Consider the following 25351-nt stretch of genomic DNA (forward strand, 5'->3'; position numbering starts at 1 on the left):
TTCCTTATCACTGTTCATCATCAAAGGGAAGTCAGGACCAAGAACTCACACAGGACAGGAACCTGGAGGTAGGAACTAAAGCGCAGGCAGTGGAGAGATCCTGCTTCCTAAGTTTTTCCCCATGGATGCTCAGCCTGCTTTTTTATAGAATCCACCACCTCCAGCCCAGGGAGAATCCTGCAACAATAATCTGCCCCCTCCTTCATCAATAACTAAGAAAATGCTCTACAGGCTTGCCCATAGCCCATGTTATGCAGGCATTTTCTCAAACAGGTTCTCTTCTCTCAGATGACTGTAGCCTGTTTCAAGGTGAAAATAAAAATATTCAGCACATCTGTGCTCCTACTAGACACCAATAATGTAGTAAAATGTTATATAGCTATATGTAAACATGTATGTATATGTATACACACATATACAGCTATATAATATTTTTATTGTGTTAGAGCTCTTCTGATGGTCCTGAGCATACTTAAAGAGGGCTCTAGCACTTAGTCCTAATAAGTAATTCAGACAAGTTTGCAAAAACAAACTAATAAATAAGAAAAAAAGCACTTTGAAAGGAAGTGTTCTTTGTAGAATATGTGGACCACAGATGAAAGGAAACAGTCAACCATCTTTTACATTTAATAGTACTGTAATATTTAATAGAGGTGAAAGGTGTAACATTACAGAGTAAAAACTTTAAAACAATAGAGTACTGGATTACATCTTCCTATGATTATGTGTGGCCACTGGATATAAAAGGCCTGACAGGGTAATTGAAGGTGCCAGGAGGATACCTGTATATGAGGGAACTCTTGGTAACATTCAGGAAGCTTAAACATCCATCCTCACAATCAAGAAGCACACCAACCTGGCCCAATGGCTTCTCTATATAGTGCCGGGATACTGGGCATGTGGTGAGGAGACTGTAATGATTACCCTCCTTCACACACACAAGAAGAAATGCACCCTCAGATTCAATCATTTGGTTTCTACTGCTTAACCAGGAATCCTTACAGACTCCCACAGCCCACTCACAAGAGTCCTTCAAATCAATCTCCCAGTAATATTTCCCTGAGATGAAGCTCTGTGATCCCCAGAAAGCAAAATAGAATCCAGCAGAATCCACAGGTGTATTTTTATGTTGAGGTTTGAAGCTGAATGTTCTCATGACATTAAATATGTTCATCTTGGAATGAAGCATGGTTATGTTTTCAAAGAAAATTTGAGCTGTGGGAAGTGTCAATATTTTAGTTTAAATAACCATTTACATTTCTCCAATGAGTGAAGTCCCCAGAATCTTCTTGGATTTTAAAAGAGAAGACTAAAGACTTGAGGTTAAATGTGGCTTAGATACATCCAAGTCGAGGATTTCCACAAGAAACAGAATGGTAGCATGCTGAAGAGTTTTTTGAACATTTTAGATGCTACAGAGGAGAAAGTCTTTTTTAATCTATGGAGTAAAATCCAGTATAAGAAATTAATTGCTAAAGAATTTAAAGGAAAATATTCAAATATATCCATCACTGGTTACACTTAATTTGAATTAGACTCTCCTGAATTAGTTTATCATTCCTTATGTCTCAGTTAACAACTGATACACTTTTCAGCCATTATCACATACAAACAACATTCATCTATGTTTGTTTATTTGTAAGATGGCCATGTGATTAAATATGATTACAGTGTGACTTACCTAGACATTTGTCTGGAAAGTTAAAATATTTGTGTTAGCAAAGGTTATCACATTATTGAGAGGTACCTCTGGTCATTTTTTCAGTGGAGACACTCACCTTGGAACTGGTTGTAACTTTCAGTCAGTCCAGTGATGGGTAGGGCATTGAGTTCTGGTTTCACAGCCTGGGGCATGCTCAGCTGCATTTACTCACTCTTGCAAGAAGACATGGATCTGCCATGGATCTGCCTGGTGCTAAAGATATCAACAAGGTGATTAGGAAAAAAATTCACTCCAAGAACAGCCAAATGGCTCAGGGGATAAATCCATTGCTATACAAGCCTGACAACTTGAGTTCAATCCATGAAACCGACAATGGAAGGAGAGAACTGTCCCCTGAAAGTTATCCTCTGACCTGCACACATGTGCAGTGGCACATGTGCATGCACATGCACACATATTCACACACACAAATAATTATAACAAATCAATTTTAAAGGTAACAAACACTTATCTGAACATGTTTCAGAATAAGCATTTTTGGATATTATAGTGATCCCCATGATCAGCAGGCAAGATAATTTATTCATTGATGCTCTTTCTGAAACCATGCCTGATACCAAACTCTTTCTCAGTGGTTCCTGCCCCTGTATTTACTACCAGGAAAATACAGCCTGTTGTCCTCCATGTGTAGGTTTTTAAGCTAGAAAATTTAGCATCAGGCCTCATTACATACACTCCTTCACTAATATGTACTAAGTAAAGGTTCGTCCTGGTAAAAGAGTGTAGAAATCATATCCATGAGAAGAATCCCAAACACATAATACACAAACAATTGAGTATTTACTACATGATGTATATCTGCACTTTGCTAAGGCAGCTTGGTTGTTTTTATAGCATATTTGATGGTATACTGGCATGCACTGATGGCTAAATTCACCTTCCAAAAATGTCATTCAAATCCTCAAACAAAAAAGAAAAACTTAGATTTCTGAAGCAATGTTTGTTTATAAAGTTAATATAAACATCAGTCACCTTTACACCAATCTACCCTGAAAATTTTTATGTCTCAAGATGATGCCAACCAAGCAGATTAGCAGAAATCAAATTTTTGATGAAATCAGACTGGAGAGTAAAATTTGAGAAGGACATGGGTATTGACTGTACATTGTTTTTGAACCCCCAAATATCTGCAAAGATAACTTTCACTGAGCTTTCCTAAAAACCAGAGTAAGGACACTTCAAGAGGATGATCTAAAATCCTGCATGGTGCTTCACACCTAGTTCCATGTCTGCAGGATTAGAAGTCAGAAGATTACTGTGAGTTGGAGTCCATCAGCACTACATCTACACCATCTGCACTATAGTATAGGACCCTATCTCAAAATCCCAAACTCTTAAGAACTCTCCATAACACGGCTTTGAAAGAGAAGAAATTAAGTAATAGCTTTCTTTAAAATGGTGCACAATATCCACGAAGAGGTAAAAAGAGAGGATTGAAAACAGCAACCACTGAAATTAAATATTTCTGAAAAGGAAACCCCCTAATATAAATACAGGAAATATTGAAAGCTATCATAGTATAACAATCATCAGTGTGGGCCTAAGACAATAAAGACTCTTCCTGCACTCCTCCATGCTCACCTGCAGCAGGACCACATATGGCTCCTGGGACATTGCCATCAGCTCCTGATACATACCTCTTAGTTCTTTGCTGTTTTGGACCGCCATGGCTTCATTTGTCCTGAGTTTCTTTAATACACACTGGCCTTCATTTCACATAGACTCAATGTGTTTCTCTTCCTCTTCACAGAGGACTGGGTACAGTTTTCTATACTCTGACTTGATCGTTTGTTCCCGCAGAGTCAGGTAGTCCTGTAGAAAAAGGACATTATTAATCATATTTGCAAAGTGGTTTTGACCTCCTATGTTGCACCCTCCTACACTTAAATTTCACAAATGACTTCTAGAACTCTGCTACAGAGACTGTGGTTGACTGTCTCCACTTTTCAGAAAAGGTAAATTCCTTGGTTTCATTTATTTCTTCTTTATTAATTACACAAGCAAACAGACACTAAGCATGTTCACCCATATTAGAGATGCAAAGGTGCCTGAAGAAAAGGTATTTATTCATAAGTTCACAAAGATATGTAACTCTACACGTAGTAATTAGAATTCATGGTGTAGTCTAATGCAGTGTGCTCAACTGTCAGCAAATCACTCATTATTACCAGACTCTTCTGCCATAGCCAGACCATTCTTTCCATGAGCAGAGATATATTATACACACAGAATTAGAGGCCAGCAACATATTTTGGTAGGATCATATCCCATGCCTTATATTCAAATCTTGAATGACAAATTTTGAAAAATATCTGCTTAGACCAGATTTTAAGCATGAATCTCATACTCACCAACCACAGAGTTGTCATTCTGTTCTCTGCCTCTAAATTCTCTTGATTTTCTTCAATCTTCTCCCATAAAGATGCCATTTGCTTCACAAGACTTTCCTGAAAAAACAATAAATATCAACTTTTGATAAATAGTACTGATGGACAGATCTTGGACAATAAATACAATTACTTTAGTAGGAATAGAAGGATCACAATATTCTTTCTTTTCTTACTTTTGGTAACAATGAATTTTAGATTTCGAAACACAGAAATAGAAAATACAGCATGTCTCTTTGTTCTGGTATAGTGATTAATAATTATAGCTAGTGTCTGGGTAATTTGCATAAGACTGTGATTCGCAGATGCTTCTCTCTAGTTGAGTCCAATGTATATTTTCTAATTTAGTCTCCAGGCATAAACATTTTTAAAAGATATGAATTTACTATTGCAGTTTCCAGTGACCTGGGCATAATGTATCATAAAATACAAATAATCTTTACACTCATGGGTCTCCCAATGGATGCTTACACTTATAGTCACCTTTACTTCATTAGATGTTAATATAGTGCCACCATTCTGAAAACAGTGGCTTTGTCATAATGAGAAACAGCATCTTCTTGTGGTTTGCTAAGCCTACCTCTCTCCAGCTTCCAAGTACTCTCAGAAGCATCACTTACCATTTGACTCTCAGCAGCTGCTTCAATGGAACAGTGTCTGTGTCCTCTGTGCTCATGGGAGTTAGAACAGAGTTGACAGAGGAAGATACTCTTCTCAGCACAGAAAATCCTCTTTGTTTCTCTGTGGGTCATACACTTATGCTCCTCAGAGCTCAGGTCCTTCATGAGGCAGGCTTTTCTGACAACGGACACCAGCTTCTTCAGAACAATGTTGGTTCTCAAGTCCTTCTGAGATGGTTCCCTACACATAGGGCATTGGACAGGACGTTGGATGTCTTCGCTGGAAACGTGGAGGCAGGTTTGACAGAAACTGTGGCCGCAGCTTATGGTGCCTGGCTCTGTCAGGCAGCTCAGGCAGATGAAGCAGGTGAGTTCTTTCTGGAAGGCTTGTGAGAGGTCTGATTCCATTTCTCTGAAAGAAGAAAAGCAAAATTGCTATTATTGGACCCCAGAGTAGCTAGACACTGCACATAATTTGCTTCAAGTTGTGATTTAATCTGTGTATTGCAAAACATGCTTCATTTTTTGGTGACCAAAAATCAAGATATGTATAGAATTTCAGTTGCTGATCTTTTCTGTTTCAGTCTTTTTAACAGAAGTACACACTGATCTGATGGACTTTTGTGCCCTACCTCCTGCATCTTCTTTGGAGACTTCATTCAAATTAGAAACTTGGTGAATGGACTGAGACAGGATCCCCAGTGCTTATGGAAAAAAAATATACACTATGGAGTGATCAAACTCCTTCATGTCCACATGTTGGCCTTTCACTACAGACAGAGGTATATTAAATACATCCTTCTTTGTTTTCTATTCAAGAAAAAACTCCCTACTTCACATGGTGTGGGGCGTTTACCCACCAACCCCAGAGCTCCCCAGAGTTTTCTTGAGTGTGAGCAGCAGGAGATATTAGAAGGATTTATTGCGGAGGATCTTGTGGAGATAAACAGATAGAAAATAAAGGATAGCCTCGAGAGGGCCTGGAACCTTTTCCAATGGGACCACCTGTCTCTGCCCCAGGGTATTTATAGAGACGCCAAGGGGTGGAGCAAAAGACCTCCCCCCTCACAGCACAGCCAAGTGTAGACCATCTCAGACACCTGCATTCAAGCCCATGGTTCTAATCATCCTCTATGTGGACCTGCTGGGTAAAGCCATGAGGAACCCGAAAACGGGCTCCCACAACATGGTCCCTATTAAATGCTTTGCTTGATTTCTCATTTTAGCATCTTAGTCATTCACATCCCACTGTTCTGCCCCTTGACTCTTGAAGGCAATAGTAGTTACTTGTCTTCTTTCTGCTGGGAATACCTACAGAGAATAAGAATTATGGTGGTTCATAATTCAAGGATAGTGTTTATCATGGTGGAGAAAAAAATGGCAGCAGGAGTTTGAGATAACTGGTCACATTGCATCCAAAATCAGCAAGCAGAAAGCAAGGAACACTTTCGGCTCAGCTACTGTTCCCTTTCATCCTCAGTCTGAGAACTTAACCCATGGAATGATCAAGTGATCTCATAAACATTTAGTGTGAATCTTTCCAAGTGTAGTCATTCTCCTCCAAATAATCCTCTACAGACACCCCCAGAGGTTTCCATGTCTTTCCTAAATCCCATCAAGTTGAATTCTAGAGTACTATCTGTGGAAACTTGTTAGTTTACCAAAGATACAGTTCCTGGCTTCAGTTTATGGGATGAACCTGAGGCATAAAGGAAGCTCTCATGACTATATTTAATCAACAGGTGCTCATTGCCCTTCTCTATGAACATCTACACAAATAAAGAATCTTGGTTTGACTGAGATGAACATCCCCCAAATAACTTCAGCTTCTGAGGTCTGAAGCAAATGGAGTCAATGGCTTTAGCTGGTGGTCCTATTTACCTCGAAAACAATACTAATACTCATTGTCAAGATTATTTTAGAAAAGAGATGGAGACTCCAATGCTAACTTCCTGAACTTATCTGATGGCCCTCATTTGGTATTTTTTCTGTTCATTAGATACTTCATTCCAAAATAATTTATGAGTTCACAGAAATAATGAAAATGAGCACAGAATTAAAAAACTAAACCATATTATAAACAGAATCTACTTTCCTGAATAGGATAGTGTGACTAGCTTTCTCTAATTTAATCACATGTATACTTCCAAACTAGTAAATCATCAATCTATTCAGAGAAAGACTGTGAATGGATAAACTAAAATTATCTATAGCTATAACTCACAGTATATTTACAAAGAAAGATGACCAAATGGGAGTAGAATCTCTTTTGATAAATAGCCAAATTTTAAGCATTTTTTAAGCAGAAACCTCAGTTTGGTAATATATTAAAAATAGGAAATTTCAACGTCTTTCCACCGGTAAACTGTGTACCCACCTAAGAAATAGTCTCTGGCCTCAGCAGTGTTTAGTTGAGACACAGCAATATTAGCTCAGCTCTGGGGTATGATCCTCAATGTGTGGAGGAGATAGATCTAGCAGTCTAGGAGACAGAATATATGGAGACTCACTCTGTCTGGTCTAGAGAAGAATGAACCTGGCTGGCTCCTGGAGTGTCCTTATATACTCTCTAAAGACCATGCCCAATTCCTCCCATGTTGCTTTTACTAATGCTTGCTGTAGGTGAGCTCCTGTAAATAGCAGTATTCTAAATGGATGGAAGATTGAATTAACTCTATGGCCAGTATCCACAATCAAAACTACACAACAAGGTTTCCTGAGTTCCTGCTTAACTGGGTGTGGTGGTAGCTCACACCTTTAATCCTAGAGTCTTAGGGAATGAGCTGCTGAAGCAGGAGTTCAATGCCTTCCTAGGATATACAGTGAAAACTTTTCTAAAAAAAATAAATAAAGAGAAATTTTGCTACAATATTTCACTGTTTCTAAATGATGGGCTTATATTTTTGCTTTTCCTTTTGTAATTTCACAGTTAATGATATCAATCTGTGATTTTAGCAAATATCAACATTAAAAAGTTCTCAATAATTCTTTAGAATTTTGTTCAACTCATTATTACCGTATTCAACTCAACTGCAACTTTTTTTTTTTTTTTGGTTTTTCGAGACAGGGTTTCTCTGTGTAGCTTTGCGCCTTTCCTGGAACTCGCTTTGGAGACCAGGCTGGCCTCGAACTCACAGAGATCTGCCTGGCTCTGCCTCCCGAGTGCTGGGATTAAAGGCGTGCGCCACCACCGCCCGGCAACTGCAACTTTTTTTGAGATTCATTCCTTTCTCTACCCACTCAACTGTCTTTTCTTTTCTCTTTTCTTTTTTAAATAAATACATGGGGAAGCCATGGTGGCACATACCTTCAATCCTAGCATTCTGGAGAGAGAGGCAGGCACATCTCTGTGAGTTAGAGGCAAGCCTGGTCTACAAAGTGTTTTCAAAGATGTGCTCCAAAGATATGCAGAGAAGTTAGGTCTCAAAAAAGAAAAATGTATTTGATTGACTAAACCCAAGAGTCTCAGATTTTTCGTGTGAGAGAATTTTCTTGACTGAATCATTTGAAGTGGGAATCCTCACCTAAACTCAGATGTTTTTAAGGTGTGAGACTCCACCTTAAATCTTAGCTGGAGGCAGCCTATGTAAAAGGACATGGAAGAAGGAAACTTTCTCATCTTGGCTCTTTGTCTTACTCTCACTCTCACTGGCAAGTTCATCCCTTCCCTGGTATAAAACCTATATTTGGGGGGGATTCCAAAGTATGCTGAAGACCAGCTGATACATCCAGCCTTGTAGACTGAACCACTGGTCTGTCTCTCTGTCTCTGTCTCTGTCTCTGTCTCCCCCTCCCCCCCCCTCTCTCTCTCCATGTGTGCCCATATCCATTTAGTTTTGTTCCTCTAGATTCAGGGTGGTTGCTACACTTATCTTCTTGGGTTTTAGTTAACTCCACATGTAGTCAAACTGACAACCAGGAATAGCCATCAGAGGGGCTGACCACTTTGTGTTGGATGATCAGTTAGGGAGCTCATCCCTAATAGAGCCTAATTCTTTTTTTAAGATTTATTTATTTATTATATATACAGAAGAGGGTGCCAGATCTCATTACAGATGGTTATGAACCACCATGTGGGTGCTCAGAATTGAATTCAGGACATCTGGAGGAGCAGTCAGTGCTCTTCACCTCTGAACCCTCTTTCCAGCCCAGAGCCTAATTCTTTGTCTAGGGATGTGACTCTCAGTATTTCCCACATTCATACCAACATATTCATTGTTCTGGTCTTGTTTATGCAGCCATTTCTAGGAGAGAATGTTTCACAGCACACTTCCTGGTATTCTGGCTCTCACTGTCTTTCTGAACCCTCCTCCAAAATATTTCTGGAGCCACTGATGTAGAATATAGAAGTATCTGTTGGAGTTCAGATCCCCATGATCTCTGGATATTTACATTCTATCCAGTTGTGGTATTCTGTGAGTGTCTGCCTGTATGGCTGATCGATTCTTTTCTATGTTCTTGTAAATAAGCATGACTAGGCTTTTCTTACTTGATCTTAAATCTAATGTATTATTCAGGTTAATAGTAAAGCAGATCAAGGATAAATTGTTTTATGGATTGTGAGATCAAGGCAAAGATAGGAATAACTACAAAGAGGACTGGCAAGAAAATTGTGCTTAGTATTATTTGTCATGCAAGTTGTCAACGTTGAGATGTGTTTAGTATTTAGAGAGCACAAGGAACCATAATGGGTATCTTAACACAGCTTCCAAGGAGTGTGTAAAATGTTGATAAGAAAGACAATAATATTACATGTAACTTACCCATAAATACTGGGTGAGGGAATTGGAGTTGTCAGACTGGTGGAGATATTCTGTATGTAAAGTTTATTTGAGTCTTCTAGCTATAAATAGGGTTCACATGAGGAATATTCCTGAGTTAGCAGGAACCCTATTAATGGAGTCATGACCTGTGCTATCATTCATGCTATAGCGTCTATGTAGAATCATCCTGGTGTTTGAATTAAAATCACTACAGTAACAGGTGTTATCTGATGGGAGACCAGGAGATGGAGCCTCTTGGTTCCCCTTAGGCAATTTTCTTTTTCAGATTGGAAAGCCTTACCACCAGTTGAAATCATTTAGACTCTGCCTTTGTGAATACCATGGCAAAAGAAGTTGGATGATTTGGTTCATTTAAGGAAATCTTGGGGTGTGAACTAAGCTTTATGTGGTGCTTATCCTTCTCTTTTGTGGGTTCAGGTTTAGGAAGGGAGGCTGCAGGATATAGGCATCCTGCAGTGGAGGTTGATGTTTTTCCTCCTTTGGGAGATCTCTGTTTAGATCTATACTCCTTTTTGCACTGGGTTAATTGTTTTCTTGATATCCAGGGTTTTTTTCTTTGTTTGTTTGGTTTTTTTTTAGTTCTTAATAGGTTTTTGATATTAGCCCTTTATTGGTTGTGTAGTAGTTAAACTTTTCCTGTGTTGTAGGCTGCCACTTTGTTCCAACGATTCTATGTTATGCCAAACAGAAACTTTTCTGTTCCATGAGGTCCTGTTTATTAATTGTTGTTCTTATTGTCTGTGTCATTGGTGTTCTGTTCAGAAAATCTTTTCCTGTTCCAGTGAGTTCAAGGCTATCCCCTACTTTCTCTTCTACCATATTCAATGTATCTGGCTGAGGTCTTTGATCTATTTAGAGTTGAGTTCTTCACAGGGTGATAAACATTGATGTATTTGGAGTCTTCTACATGAGGCTATCCAGTTTGACCAGGTAAATTTGGTAAAGATGTTGTGTTCATTTTAATATGTATTTTTGGCTTTTTTTAAGAATAAAAAATCAGGTGTATATTATTCATAAGCTTAGGAATTTATGTGTAGATCTTCAATTTATTTCAATTGATCAATGTGTCTATTTTTATGCCAACATCAAACTTTTTATTACTATAACTCTGTAACATAATTTGCAAGCAATGATAGTGATATATCCAAAAGTTCTTTTATTGTTCGTGATTGTTTTAGTTTTCCTAAGTTTTTTACTTTTTTTTTGTACTTGTGTTTGTTCGTTTGTTTGTTTTTGTTTGTTTTTTTTTTGTTTTTTTGTTTTTGTTTTTTTTTTTTTAGGTTTTTCGAGACAGGGTTTCTATGTGCAGCTTTGCGCCTTTCCTGGATCTCGCGCTGTAGACCAGGCTGGCCTCGAACTCACAAAGATCCGCCTGCCTCTGCCTCCCAAGTGCTGGGATTAAAGGCGTGCGCCACCACCGCCCGGCCCTGTTTGTTTGTTTTTTTGTATATCCATATGAATCTGTTACTCGTCCTTTCAAGATTTCTAAAGAATTGTTGGCCTGGCATCAACAAAGATGCCCTTCACCTGGAGAATGGATTAAGAAAATGTGGTACATATACACAATGGCATACTACTCTGCAGAGAAAAACAATGGCATCATGAAATTTGTGGCAAATGGATAGAACTAGAAAATGTCATCCTGAGTGAGGTAACCCAGGCTCAGAAGGACAAATATGGTATGTACCCACACATAAGTGGATTCTAGATGTAAAGCAAAGGATAATCAAACAACAACCCACAACTCCAGAGAAGCTAGCTAACAAGGAAGACCCAAAGAGGGATGCATGGATCGCCCTGGGAAGGGGATATAGATGAGATTTCCATGAGTAAACTGGGGATGAGGGGTGGACAATGGAAGGTATGGGATGTGGAATAAGAACATAAGGGCATGGGATGGTTGAACTGGAACAAGGATGGAGGGGAGAAGCAATGAAAGAGATACCATGATAGAGGAAGATATCATGGGGATAGAGAGAAACCTGGTACTTGGGAAGTTGCCAGGAATCCCCAAGGATGAACCCAGCTTGAACTACTAGAAATAGTGGAGAGTGTGCCTGAACTGAACTGGCTTACCCCAGTGATCAGACCGGTGAATACCGTAACTGTCATCACAGAGCATCTCTCCAATGACTGATGGAAACAGATGTAGAGATCCACAGCCAAGCACCAGACAGAGCTCCAGGAGTCCAGTCAAAGAGAGAGAAGAAGAGATCTATGAGTAAGTACATCAGGGTCATAATGGGCAAACCTCTAGAGATGACCAAACCAAACTATTGGGAACTTATGAAAGTTGGATCAATTACTGTGGAACCTGCATGGGACTGGACTAGGCCTTCTGCATGGCTAGCCAGATGTGTAGCTTGGTCTATTTGCGGGGGGAGGCTGGCAGTAGGATCAGTGGGGGTGGGAGGAAGAAAGAGGGGAATCTTTGATTGGTGTGTAAAATGAATGAAAAATAATTCTTAATTAAAAAAAAAAAAACAGAATTGTGGGACAGCAGTGCATTTTCATTCCTCTAATCTTAGCACTCCAGAGGCAGAGTACACAGACTTCTGTAAGTCTGAGGCAGGCCTTGCCTATAGTTCAAGTTCTAGAACAGACAAGGCTATAGAGAGAAACCCAGTCTTTTTTTTTTTTTCACGTTTTTTTTTCAGGTCTATTTGGTATTCTGTAGGCTTCTTGCAACTTCATAGGCATTTCTTTCTTTAGCTTGGGAAAGTTTTCTACTATGATATTTTTAATACATTCTCTGTGGCTTTGAGTTGGTATTCTTCTCCTTCTATCACTATTATTGTTAGTTTTGGTCATTTCGTGGTGTCCCAGATTTCCTGGATGTTTCGTGTTATGACTTGTTGGCTTTAATGTTTTCTATGACTGATGAATCTATTTCCTCTGTTGTATTTTCAACTCCTGAGTTTTTCTCCTCCATCTCTTACATTCTGTTGATCATGCTTGCATCCATAGTTCCTGTTCATTTACTCAGATTTTCTATTTTCAGCATTTCCTCTGTTTGTGTCTTCTTTATTGCCTCTATTGCAGTTTTCAAGTCTTAAACTGTTTATTTCACCTGTTTGGATGCTTTTTCTTGGTTTTGTTGGCTTTCTTGAGGGGATTTATTGATTTCTTCCAATTTTTGTTTGTATTTTTCTTGAGTTCTTTAAGGGAATTTTTTAATTTCCTCTTTAAAGGCTTCTATCATCTTCTCACAGTCATTTTTAAGGTCAATTTCTTCTGCTTCTTCTGTGTTGAGATTTTTAGGTCTTCCTGATGTAGAACCACTAGGTTCTGGTTGTGCCATACTGCTCTTTGTGTTGTTGAATGTATTTTTGCACTGGGATCTACCCATCTCTTCCTTCAATGAGTGCAAATGATGTATGTGTCTGAGGGAGCCTCTTTTGATCTAATAGGCACTCTTGGTCCAATTGGAGCTCTTGGTCCACTTGGCCCTGGTGGAGTCTGTGTCTCAGGGAGCAGCTGTGATGTTGGAGGATGAGTGTGTTTGGGGGATGGGGTGGGGCTTGTATGTTACAGTGTCTGGTGAGGGATGGTGTAGTCTGGCCTGCCTACAGGAGTCCAGCCTGCTGGCCTGCAACTGAGAGTGCAATGGGTGGGGTTATGGGGGCACAGGTTGTGCCCCTGGACCTAAAGCCCAGATGAAGGGGTGATCAGCTAGGAGAACAATGACTCACCTCTTGGTCCACTAAGAGCTGACGAAGAATGTATCTCAGGGAACAGCTGTGGTCTCCGAGGATGGGTGATTTTCAGGGATGGGGTGGGGCTTGTGGGTTATAGGGTCTGACTGGGGGTGGTGGTAGTCTGGCCTGTCTACAGAACTCCTGCTTGCTGGCCTGCAACTGAGAGTGTCATGGGTGGGGGTAGTGAGGCATGGGTTGAGCCCCAGGGCCTAAAGCCTAGACGCTGGGGGAATTGGCTAAGAGAATAAAGACTCACCTCTTTGTCCACTTGGAGCTGGTGGAGTCTGTGTGATTACATTTTTAACTTAGCTGTATAAGTACAATACCTTAAACAAGAAATAGAAACATGATAAAGTACAACAAAAATAACCTTAAATTTGCATCAATATACAAAAATACCTCAAACAAAAGTAGAAACATATATACAGCATAACAAAAATAACCCAAAATTTGGTATCAATATACAAAAATCCATATTATTGCAAAGTATGTGATACTAGTAGTTGTTCTTTTAGTTTGAAAGTAGATACAATAATACACCCTTTTATCCCACATTTCTACATTCCACTTTTTCCCCACAGAACAAGATCCCTCAATCCAGTTTCCCCATCCAGTCTCCCTCTTGACCATGACCAACACCAACCTGTGACTAACCCCTGTAACACAATAACAAACATTCACCGAATGACCCAAATCACTCACTCAACCCCCTGGGAACTGGGGCACCACGCTTAAAATTACGTCCTGTTGTCTGGGGATAACAGCACCCTCAGGGGACCCCGAAAAAAATGAGATAAAGATCAATCTCTGGGAGAGCTAGCTGCCATCCTGTCTGGGTGCAATGGGAGAGTACAAGGTCCATTCAAAGTCTTGACTAGAGTGTTCTATGAGGCTGGACCATCTTAGCTAAAGGCTTTGAAGTTTTCCTGAGTAGTTTATAGGACTGATCTTTGAGTGGTGTTTGTAAGCTTAGTGGCATTACCATACTTCCAGGTGGATTCATATTTGTGGTGCTTCAACATATTTTTGGAGACTTCAAAGATCGCTGTTAGGAATGGTCATGGTTCACTGCAGGAAACTTAAACATTTTAAAGTCACATGCAGCAGATACAAGAGAGGTTAAAGGACCACAATTAAATACACCCAGGGTACACAAACTTAGCTCCTAGTACCTGGTTCAGATTCAAGCCTGAAATCACATATAGGAAGCTAGATGTAGCCTATTTTTAGAATCAGTTAATACTGTACATGACCATTAATATCATGACACAAATTTTATTTATTTTTTTATTTTTTTATTTTTTTTTGGGTTTTTCGAGACAGGGTTTCTCTGTGTAGCTTTGCGCCTTTCCTGGAACTCACTTGGTAGCCCAGGCTGGCCTTGAACTCACAGAGATCCGCCTGGCTCTGCCTCCCGAGTGCTGGGATTAAAGGCGTGCGCCACCACCGCCCTGCCAAATTTTAAATATATGTGTGGGTGTGTGTATTAACCTTATAAATTTTGAGATAATCTTTCACCTAAGAAAAGTTTAAAAGAGTCAAAATAAAACCAAAGACTTATGAGATTAGTGGTAATAGAGTAGTGTCTCATTTTGGTTTTTCTTTTGTCCCATACAAGGCGTCTCTTGTGACATGAGACAGAGATTTTGGATTTTCCTTAACCAAGCATGCTTGGGTTTAGAGGAGAGAGCCACACTCCAACTCCAAAGCCAGCTTTACTTTTTACTTGAATGGGGAGTACAAAAAGACCATTTGTCTTATAGATTTGAGGAGAACAGTAGAGACAAGCATTTGGGAAGATTAATGAGATTTCATAATATAGGAAGTGTGCTATACCATTAGGCCAATTTACTCTTTTTCTCAGGGCATTTTCCCTGGATGATTTGCCCTTTTTCAGATGTCTTATTTGTCCATTGGTCTTTGGATTCCTTAGTTGGATGCTTTTATTCTCCTGGAAAGACAAAACAAAACTCTGCCTCAACGTTAACTTTGAGGAGTTTTCTTTTTTGGCAGGTTGAATTCCATGCTGTTTGATGAACTATCACTTCTCTTAATCAAGATGTCTCTCGTGAGTGATTATAATCTTTATCAATTTTGATGGTATCCATAGCTTTTCTTTTCCTGTGGAAACAAAAGCAAATCCTCTTTTTCAACCTAACACATATCCTGTTTTCCATTCTGCCATCAGTGCATCCTTAAAGTATACAGGATGATTTAGTTCAACTTTTTTTTCTACTATCCAGTGTCTCTCTGTAGTGGTTGTTCCATTCTCATTGGCATTTAAAAATTTTGAGGTTAATAAAGCATTGTGTAATTTATATCTGGGGGTCTTTATTACCTCTTTTTTATTAAGCATATTTAAAAAAATCAGATTAAATCTTTCTTTAAGTGTTTGTCCTTTATGATTGTGGGATATACCTGTAATATGCTTTATGTTGTAATATGCAAAAACTGTTTCATTTTGCTAGAGACATATGCTGAAGCATTGCCAGTCTTAATTTGTGCAGGTATTCTCATGATGGCCATGACTTTTAATAGATGTGTAATTAGAGTCAACCTTTTCAGAACTCATGGCTGTTTCCACTGAAATCCTGAATAAATATCTATGCATGGTGTACATACTCTAATTTTCCAAATTCTGCCAAATGAAACACATCCATTTCCCACATTTCATTTGAGTAACCTTTGGGTTACTTCTTACAGGTAGTGGAGTTTGATTATAATATATATATATATATATATATATATATATATATATATATATGTGTGTGTGTGTGTGTGTGTGGTTTGATTATACTATATATATATATATATATATATATATGTGTGTGTGTGTGTGTGTGTGTGTGTGTGTGTGTGTTCTATACAAGTTTGACTTTTATTTCTAATTATTTCTTGTAATTGAATAAATAACAAAATTAATTCTGAATCATCTGGAATAAGTTCAGCAACTTCAATGGTTAAAACATCTCTTTCTTCATATTAAAGTCTGCTAGTATATTAAGAGGTTCTGGGAAATCTAATACCATGAGTATATCATATAATTCTGACTCTTGAGCAGAATCATAAAGGCTTTGACCCACTTTACTTAAATTTCATGACTTATAACCTGCCTTTTCTGACTTGTTCTCATCAGTATAGAATGTAGAAGGCCTGGAAAGATGGCTCAGTGGTTAAGAGCACTGGCTGCTATTCCAGAGGACCCTGGTTCCGTTGCCAGCACCCACCTTGCAACTCACAGCTCTTTGTAACTCCAGTTCCAAGGGACCCTATACCCTCACAGATAAAACACCAGTGCACATAAAAAATTAAATAATAAATTAAAATGCTAATGAGATGGTTCAGCAGGGAAGGTGCTTGCCACCAAGCCTAATGACCAGAGTTCAAGTCTTGAGATCAACCTGATGGAAAGAGAGAATAGATTTCTACAAGTTGTCCTCTGACCTTCATATGTAGGCCATATCATATACATATATCACACATGCATGCGTGCACATGTGGACACACACACACACACACACACACACACACACACACACACACACACTCAGATAAGTAAAACAATTGTGGGATACCTCACTCAGTCTTGATGCAGTGGGGAGGAGCTTGGTCTTGTCTAACTTGTTATTGTCATGCTTTGTTGACTCCCATGGGAGGCTTTACCCTTGCTGAGGAGTAGATGGGGATAGAAAGGAGGTGGGGGAGGGAGTAAGATTAGAGGAGGGAGGGCAAGCTATCATTGGTATATAAATAAATTTAAAAATTTTAATTAAAAAAGAATGTAGGGGCTGTAGAAATTGGTGTTGATTGCCCAATGTCAAGACGGAGCCAATTAGTTTTTGTTTTGTTTTTGTTTTTGTTTTTTATAAACTGGGGTTTCTTGCTTTGGGGATGTTTGTTGATAATCTCTTCAAAGAAATTAGTGCAAGCCTTTTTCTTTTCTTTTTTTTTTTGTTCATTTTCTGCCCATAATGAGGAAATTTCAGCATTAGTAAAGAGTACCACAATTTCTGCTTGGTCTATGCTTTCAATTGACAAAGTCTCAGTCTTCTTTTAGAATCAATTTATAAACCTTTGCTACATAGGTATTTAATGCTTTTAACTCTGTTTCTGTTGCAAAAATATCCATTCTAAAATATTATCATCTCTCTGCAAAGAGATTCCTGTAGAAGAAATTGTGGAAGGTACTATGACCAGAATACAACCATATTCTGCATCCAAGCAATCCACATGAGCATCCTGTAGTTTCTTTTCTAAGCCAATTCTCTTTCACCTTCAGCTGATAAGTTTTTGGACTATTTAAGTCTTTGTCACCTTGTAAAGTTTGAAATAAAATACTTAGTTCTTAAATTTTTAATGACTGAGGGCCATAACAGGTAATATCTCCCAGCAATTTTTGAAAACTTTTATGAGTTCGTAATTGGTCTGGGTTACCTCACTCAGTATGATATTTTTCTAGTTCCATCCATCTACCTGGAAATCTCATGATTGCATTGTGTGAGTGTCATTGTGTGAGTGTGTCATACTTTTTAATCCATTCATGTGTTGATTGACATCTAAGTTGTTCCAATTTCTGGGTAGTATGAATAAAGCATCAATGAACATGTTTTAACAAATGTCTTTGTAGTAGATCCTTCTTCAAAGGCTTCACCTGGCCTCTCATGCTCCCAAGCCTTAGCTGTTCTCCATGACCTCTTCATGCCTTCACAACCAGTACCCCTTACACTACCAAGTCCAGTTACCAGCATGAGTACAAGCTCAGGTCTTCTGGAACACAGCTTTTGTGGGCTGACCCCAAGGAAACACTTACCAAAAGACATCACCTAGATGATGCTGGTCTCTTCTTAATCATATCTGATTTCTTCAGCCAAGTTGACCAGCATCCATTGTCCCAGCAAAGCAAGGATTTTACTTTAGTGGTTCTGGTCTCTGGTTAATCACAGCTGACACCAGCTCTAGCTGACAAGACATCACAGGATCTTTACACAAAAGTCCTGATAGACTCTTTCCTTCCATCTGAAACTTCACAACCCAGGTCTCCATTATTTCAATATTCTTACCTTCCAAAGTCCTATAGAATAGGACATTGGGCACTCAACACTCAATGACTTTTCCAGCCCAAAGGTACCAAATCCTTCCACCATTCTCTCCAAGACAACATGGTCAGGTCTGTTACAGCTATACCCCACTATCCTGGTACTAAATTGTTCTATTAATAGTACTATTGCTGTGATGAAATATCTTGACAAAAGCAATCTGGGGAGAAAAGTGTTTATGGTGATATTTTATTTGAACTGAAATGTGATTTCATTTGTATGTTAATAAATAACGTTGCCTGGGGGTCAGAGCTAATAGCAAGCCATAGCAGAAGTCTGGCAGTGGTAGCACATGCCCTTAATCCTGATCATATGACGGGCAGATCTCAGTGTGCTCAAAGATACAGTCAGCATGGACACACATGCCTTTAATCTTAATACCAACCATAGAAGACCTGGACGTCTGTATAGATGGGCAGTGACGAGGAGGTCATGTGGTTGGGTTTACAACCAATGAGAAGGCAGAATAGAAAGTCAATAAAAAGATAGATACACAGGAAGTAGCTCTTGCTGAGTGGAAGGACAGCAGCAACAGTGAAGGGTAAGAAAGGGTTTTTAGCTCTTAGCTATTGCTCTGACGTCTTGGGCTTTTAACTAGGCATTTTGCTTTGTGTTTCTTATTTAATAAGACTGTTCATCTACAAGTGTTTATTTGGCGTATGCTTCCATATCTTCATTGTTCACCATTAAAGGAAGTTAGGACAGCAACTCCCACAGGGCAGGAACCTTGAAGCAGGAGCTGATGAAGAGGCCTTGGAGGAATCCTGCTTACTCGATTACACCTGTGGCTTGCTAATACTACTTTCTTATAGAATCCACCACCAGCAGGATTGGGAAAATCCTGCCAACAGTAATCTGCCGTGCTCCATCATCAACTACTAAGTAAGAAAATGCTCTACAGACTTGCCCAGAGTCCATGGTCATGGATGCATTTTCATAACTGGAGTTCCTTTCTCTCAGATGACTGTAGCCTGTTTCAAGCTGACTTAAAATTAGTAAGTATGATATATACTTGTGCTCCTGCTTGGCAGCAATAAGATAGTAAAATATTATATGCATAGATATGTATATATCACAGACATATATATCATATAAACAGCTACATGAATTTTTTGTGGTGCTAGAATCCAACTGAAGGTCCTGAGCATACTTAAAAAGGGCTCTAGGACCAAACTAAAGCTTTAGTCCTAATTAGTAATTCTGACAAATTTGTAAAAACAAATGAACAAACAAGACAAAACCACTTTGAAAGGATGTTATCTTGGTATAACACGTGAGCCACAGATGAAAAGGAAACATAGTCAACCATCTTTTTCATGTAATAGTATTTTAATATTTAATAGCAGTAAATGAGGTAACAGAATAAATACTTTCAAAATACCAAAGTACTGGATTACATCTTCCTATGACCAAGTGTAGCCAGTGAGGAAGAAAGGCTTGACCTGATAATTAAAGGTGCCAGGGGGGTACCTGTATATGAGAGAACTCTTAGCAACATTCAGGAAACTTAAACTTCCATCCACACAATCAAGGAGCACCCCAACTCGACCTATTGGCTTCTCTATATAGTGCTGGAATACTGGGCACGTGGTGAGGAGACTATAATGACTATTCTCCTTCACACACACAAGAAGAAATGCACCTTCATATTCAATCAGTTGGTTTCTACTCCTCAACCAGGAATCCTTACAGACCCCTACAGCCCAGTCCCAAGAGTCCTTCAAATCCAGTTCCCAGTAATATTTCCCAGAGGTGAAGGAGTTCTTTGATCTCCAGGAAGCAAAATAGCATCCAGCAGAAACTGCAGAAGTATCATTATGGTGAGGTCGAAAGATAAATCTTCTCATGGCATTAAGTATGTTCATCTTGTGATGGAATACGATTGTATTTTCAAAGAAAATGTGAACTGTTGGAAGAATCAACATTTTAGTTAAAATGACCATTTACATTTCTCCGGTGAGAGAGGTCTGTAGAGTCTTCTTGATCTTAAAAAAGTGAAGGCTAAGACTTGGAGTCATACACAAAGTGATGGATTTCCACAAGAAACAGAATAGTAGCATGAAACTTTGTAAGTGCTGTAGAGGAGCTTGCCTCAGCCTACTTCTATCAGATGACTTTTATTACACTGGGCAAAAGATGATGTGTGTATTGTAGCGAGGGCCAGAGCAAAGGCTATGCTTGTGTGTCTACATCAAAAGTTATTACCAAGGTATAAGCAGTGATAACTTTCCTATTAGTGTTTTGATTTGCATCTAACTGAGCATATTTATACTCAAGGAGAATCTAAATATGCTCTAGAAGTGGATCCCTGAATGTATCTGTCCTCCTTTAACCTCTGGTTCCTCTGATACTCTTTCCCTGTGAGGTTTCAATTGACTTTTAGATCTCTGAGAGGGATTTAGACACTGCCTCATGGCCTATCAATTTGTTTCATTTTCATTGCTCATGATACATGGCCTTGTCTGTTTAGTTATTTTATGATTTTTCTTTTCCGGTTCCTTTTGTGATAGGGTCTTGCTATTTATCCTTGACTGGCATGGAACTCACTATGTTGACCAGACTGTACTCAAACTCATTGGCAGTCCTCCTTTCTCTAGGTTTTTGATGTTGGGATTATGAGTGTGCATCACTAGATCCTGTGTATTTTTAACTATGGAGTTAACTGCAATGTAAGAAATTAATTGCTAAAATGTTTAAAGGAAAACATTCAAATATATCCATCACTGGCTACACTTAATTTGAATTAAACCATTCTGAATTAATTTATAATTTCTTATGTCTCAGTGAACAACTGATACTCTTTTCAGCCAGTATCACATACACCATGATTTTGATATTCATTTATGTTTGTTTGTTTTTTAAGATGACCACCTGATTAAATAAGATTACAATGTGACTTACCTGGATATATTACTGGGGAGTTAAAATATTTGTGTTTGCAAAAGATATCTCATTATTGAAGGGTACCTTTGGTCATTTTATCAGTGGAGACACTCACCTTGGAACTGTTTGTAACTTTCACTCAATCCAGTGATGGGTAGGGCATTGAGTTCTGGGTTCGTAGTCTGAGGCATGCTCAGCTGCATTGACTCACTCCTGCAAGGAAAAGAAAATATTGATCTGCCTGGTGCTAAAGATATTATCACAGTGATTAGGAAAAACCTCACTCCAAGTACAGCCAAATGGATCTGGGGATAAGTCCCTTGTTACACAAGTCTAAAAACTTGAGTTCAATCCCATGGTGGAAGGAGAGGACTGTCTCCTGAAAGATGTCCTCTGACTTGCACATCTGTGCAATGGCACATGTGCATGTACATTCACACACATAAGTATAACAAATCAAATAGAAGAATCCCAAACATATTAAACACCAACAATTGAGTACTTTCTATATAGAGTATATCTGTACTTTGCTAAGGCAGGTTCATCAATTTTATAGCATATTTCAGGGTATCCTGGGTTGCACTGATATCTAAACTCACCTTCTGAACACGTCATCCAAACCCTGCAAACAAAACAAGAAAAAATTAGATATCTTAAGAAATGGCACACAAAGTTTGTTTTTAAAGTTCAGGTAATTTTAGTCACCATCACATTTATCTACTGTTAAAACTTATAGTTATGTCTCAAGATAATGCCAATGAAGCAGTTTAGCAGAATTCAAATTCTTGTTGCATTTAGACTGCAAGAGTAAAATTTGAGAAGGACAAGGGCAGTGAACAAACATTGCATTTGAACCCCCACCTGTCTGAAAAGGTAACTTTTTCTGAGCTTTGCTACAAAGCAAGGGATACTTTAAGTAAGAGTACTTCAAATGGATAAGTTCACCTCTGCATGGTGCCTCACACCTGTAATTCCTGAATTACAGATTTAGAGGCCTGAGCATTACTGTGAGTTGCAGGCCACCATCCACCAGAGAAGGACCTTATCTAAACCTCCAAAATCCTAACCTCCCAAAGAACTCTCAAAAACACAGCTTTCAAAGATAAGATATTAAGACATAGGTCACTTTAAAATTGTGCACAATATCCAAGTAGAGGGAAAAAGAGTGTTGGAAACAGCAACCACTGAATTTGGGTTCTCAGAGAAGCAAGGTACAAAAGCCAACAGTTAGGACATATCCCTTGGGAAATCTACTGACAATTTCAACATGCTTGTTCTTTCAAGATTATTTGTAAAAAGGAAATCCCCTAACGTAAATACAGGGGACATTGAAAGCTATCTTAGTATATCAATCACCGGTGTGTGCCTAAGACAATAAAGCCTCTTCCTGCCCTCCTTCATGCCTACCTGCAGCAGGACCACATATGGCTCCTGGGACATTGCCATCAGCTCCTGATATATTTTTCTTAGTTCTTTGTTCTTTTGGACCATCATGGCTTCACTTGTCCTGAGTTTCTCTAAAACACATTGGCTTTTATTTCTCATACACTCAATGTGTTTCTCTTCTTCTTCACAGAGGAGTGGATGCAGTTTCCTATACTCTGTCCTGATCATTTCTTCCCGAAGAGTCAAGTACTCCTGAACAAACAGGGACATTCCAATAATATTTGCAAACATTTTATCCTCTTCCATTGCATCCTCCTATGCTTACATTTCACAAATGACTTCTATAACTTTGCACATAGACTATGATTGACTGTCCCCACTTTTCAGAAAATGTAAATTCCTTGGTTTCATTTATTTCTTCTTTATTAATTACACAGGCAAACAGACACTAAGCATTTTCACCTATATTAGAGATGCAGAGGTGCCTGAAGAAAAGGTATTGATTGATAATTCATATGTTCACAAAGTTATGAAATTCTGCATGTAGTAATTAGAATTCATGGTGTAGTCATAGAGTCTAATGCAGGGTGCTGAACTGTCAGCAATTCACTCATTATTTCCAGACTCTTCTGCCACAGCCAGACCATTCATTCCACATATAGTTATACTAACACTAGGAATTAGAGGCTAGCAGGACATGTACTCCTAATATCATATCCAATGCCTTATACTCAAATCTTAATTGATGAATTTTAAAAAATATCTGCTTCACCCAGATTTTAAGCATGGATCTCATACTTACCATCCACCGAGTTATCATTCTGTTCTCTGCCTCTATATTCTCTTGATTTTCTTGGATCTTCTCCCATAAAGATGCCATTTGCTTCAAAAGTCTATCCTGTAAAAAAACAATGAATATCAATTTTGAAAAATATAACTGATTGACAGACGCTTGGGCAATTAATACAATTACTTTAGTGAGATTAGAAGGATCACAATATTAATTTTTTTCTTTTTTAACTATGAATTTTAGATTTCAGAACATAGAAATAGAAAGTACAGCATACCCTTTCTCTCAGGTATACTGCTTAATAATTTTGATTAATGTCTGGGTAATTTGAATAAGATTGGGATTCCCAGATTCTTGGATGTACCTGATTCCAATGTATTTTATTAATTTAGTCTCCAGGCAGAGACACTTTCAAAAGATATGAATTCAGTATTGCTGTTTCCAGTGACCTAGGCATAATGTATCATAAAATACAAATGATCTTTTCACTCATGGGTCAAGGCATATTTACAATTCTAGTCACCCTTTCTTTATTAGCTCTTATTAAAGTGCCACCATTCTGAAAACAGTTCCTTTGTCATAATGAGGACCAGCATATTCCTGTGGTTTGCTAAGCCTAACTTTCTCCAGCTTGCAAGTTCTCTCAGAAGCATCACTTACCATTTGATCCTCAGCAGCTGCTTCAATGGGACAGTGTCTGTGTCCTCTGTGCTCATGGGAGTTAGAGCAGAGTTGACAGAGGAAGATCCTCTTCTCAGCACAGAAGATCCTCTTTGCTTCCTTATGAGTCACACACTTATGCTCCTCAGAGCTCAGGTCCTTCATGAGGCTGGTTTGTCTGGCAATGGACACCAGCTTCTTCAGAACAATGTTAGTTCTCAAGCCCTTCTTCTGGGATGGTTCCCTGCACATAGGGCATTGGACAGGAAGTTGGATGTCTTCCCAGGAAAGGTGGAGGCAGGCTTGACAGAAGCTGTGGCCACAGCTTATGGTGACTGGGTCTGTCAGGCAGCTCAGGCAGATGAAGCAGGTGAGTTCTTTCTGGAAGGCTTGTGAAATGTCTGACTCCATTTTTCTGAAGGAGGAAAAGCAGTATTGCTATTATTGGACCCCGAAGAAAGAAGAGACTGCACAAAATTTCCATCAAGTTGTGATTCAATTCTGTTTTTGGCAAAACTTTTGGGTGACCAAAAATCAACATTAGTATAGGATTTCAGTTGCTGATTGCTGTGGGATGGTCTGTATGTCAAATGTGTTGCTGATTGGTCAATGAATAAATCACTGATTGGTAAGTGGCCAGACAGGAAGTATGGGCGGGACTAACAGAGAGGAGAATTGAGAGAACAGGAAGTTGGGTGATGGAGACACTGCCAGCCGCCATCAGGACAAGGAAGATGTAAAGTACCGGTAAGCCACAAGCCATGTGGCAAGGTATAGATTAATGGAAATGGATTAATTTAAGCTGTAAGAACAGTTAGCAAGAAGCCTGCCACGGCCATACAGTTTGTAACCAATATAAGTCTCTGTGTTTACTTGGTTGGGTCTGAATGGCTGTGGGACTGGTGGGTGTCAGAGATTTGTCCTGACTGTGGGCCAGGCAGGAAAACTCTAGCTACAGCTGGTCTTTCCTGTTTCACTCTTCTTGACAGAAGCATGGATTCATCTAATGATCTTCTGCGTCCCACCACCTGCATCACTTTTGGAGACTCCATCCAAGTCAGTACCTTTCGTGGTCTGAGACATGATCTCTCAATTCTTAAGAAAAAAATTATACACTGTGGAGTGATCTAATTCCTTCATGCCCACATGTTGGCCTTTCACTACAGACATAGGTAAGTTAAACACATGCTTCTTTGTTGTCTATCCAAGAAAACACTCCCTATTTCACATGGTCCATTATAAATGATTTGCTTGATTTCTGATGTGAGTGTCCAACAGTTTTACATGCCACTGTCCTGCCCCATGACACTTGAAGGCAATATTA

The 25351-nt window shown here is 38.9% G+C and overlaps 1 protein-coding gene and 1 pseudogene across 1 annotated transcript; both read right to left on the reverse strand.

Annotated features, from left to right (window-relative positions):
• Positions 1 to 721: 721 nt before the first annotated feature.
• LOC128105374 (tripartite motif-containing protein 43-like) lies at positions 722 to 5138 on the reverse strand (annotated as a pseudogene).
• A 14455-nt stretch (positions 5139 to 19593) lies between these two features.
• LOC128104620 (tripartite motif-containing protein 43-like) lies at positions 19594 to 24438 on the reverse strand. Its single transcript, XM_052729552.1, has 6 exons — positions 24028 to 24438; positions 23380 to 23475; positions 22599 to 22829; positions 21791 to 21813; positions 21307 to 21404; positions 19594 to 20214 (listed from the first exon to the last, which is right to left on the reverse strand). The coding sequence occupies exons 1-6, from the start codon at positions 24436 to 24438 to the stop codon at positions 19712 to 19714; spliced, it is 1362 nt and encodes a 453-aa protein (XP_052585512.1). The 3' UTR covers positions 19594 to 19711.
• Positions 24439 to 25351: the final 913 nt, after the last annotated feature.

This window comes from Peromyscus californicus, unplaced genomic scaffold (genome assembly GCF_007827085.1).
Source record: "Peromyscus californicus insignis strain IS unplaced genomic scaffold, ASM782708v3 Scaffold_11__1_contigs__length_118956290, whole genome shotgun sequence".
NCBI classification, from domain to species: Eukaryota; Metazoa; Chordata; class Mammalia; order Rodentia; family Cricetidae; genus Peromyscus; species Peromyscus californicus.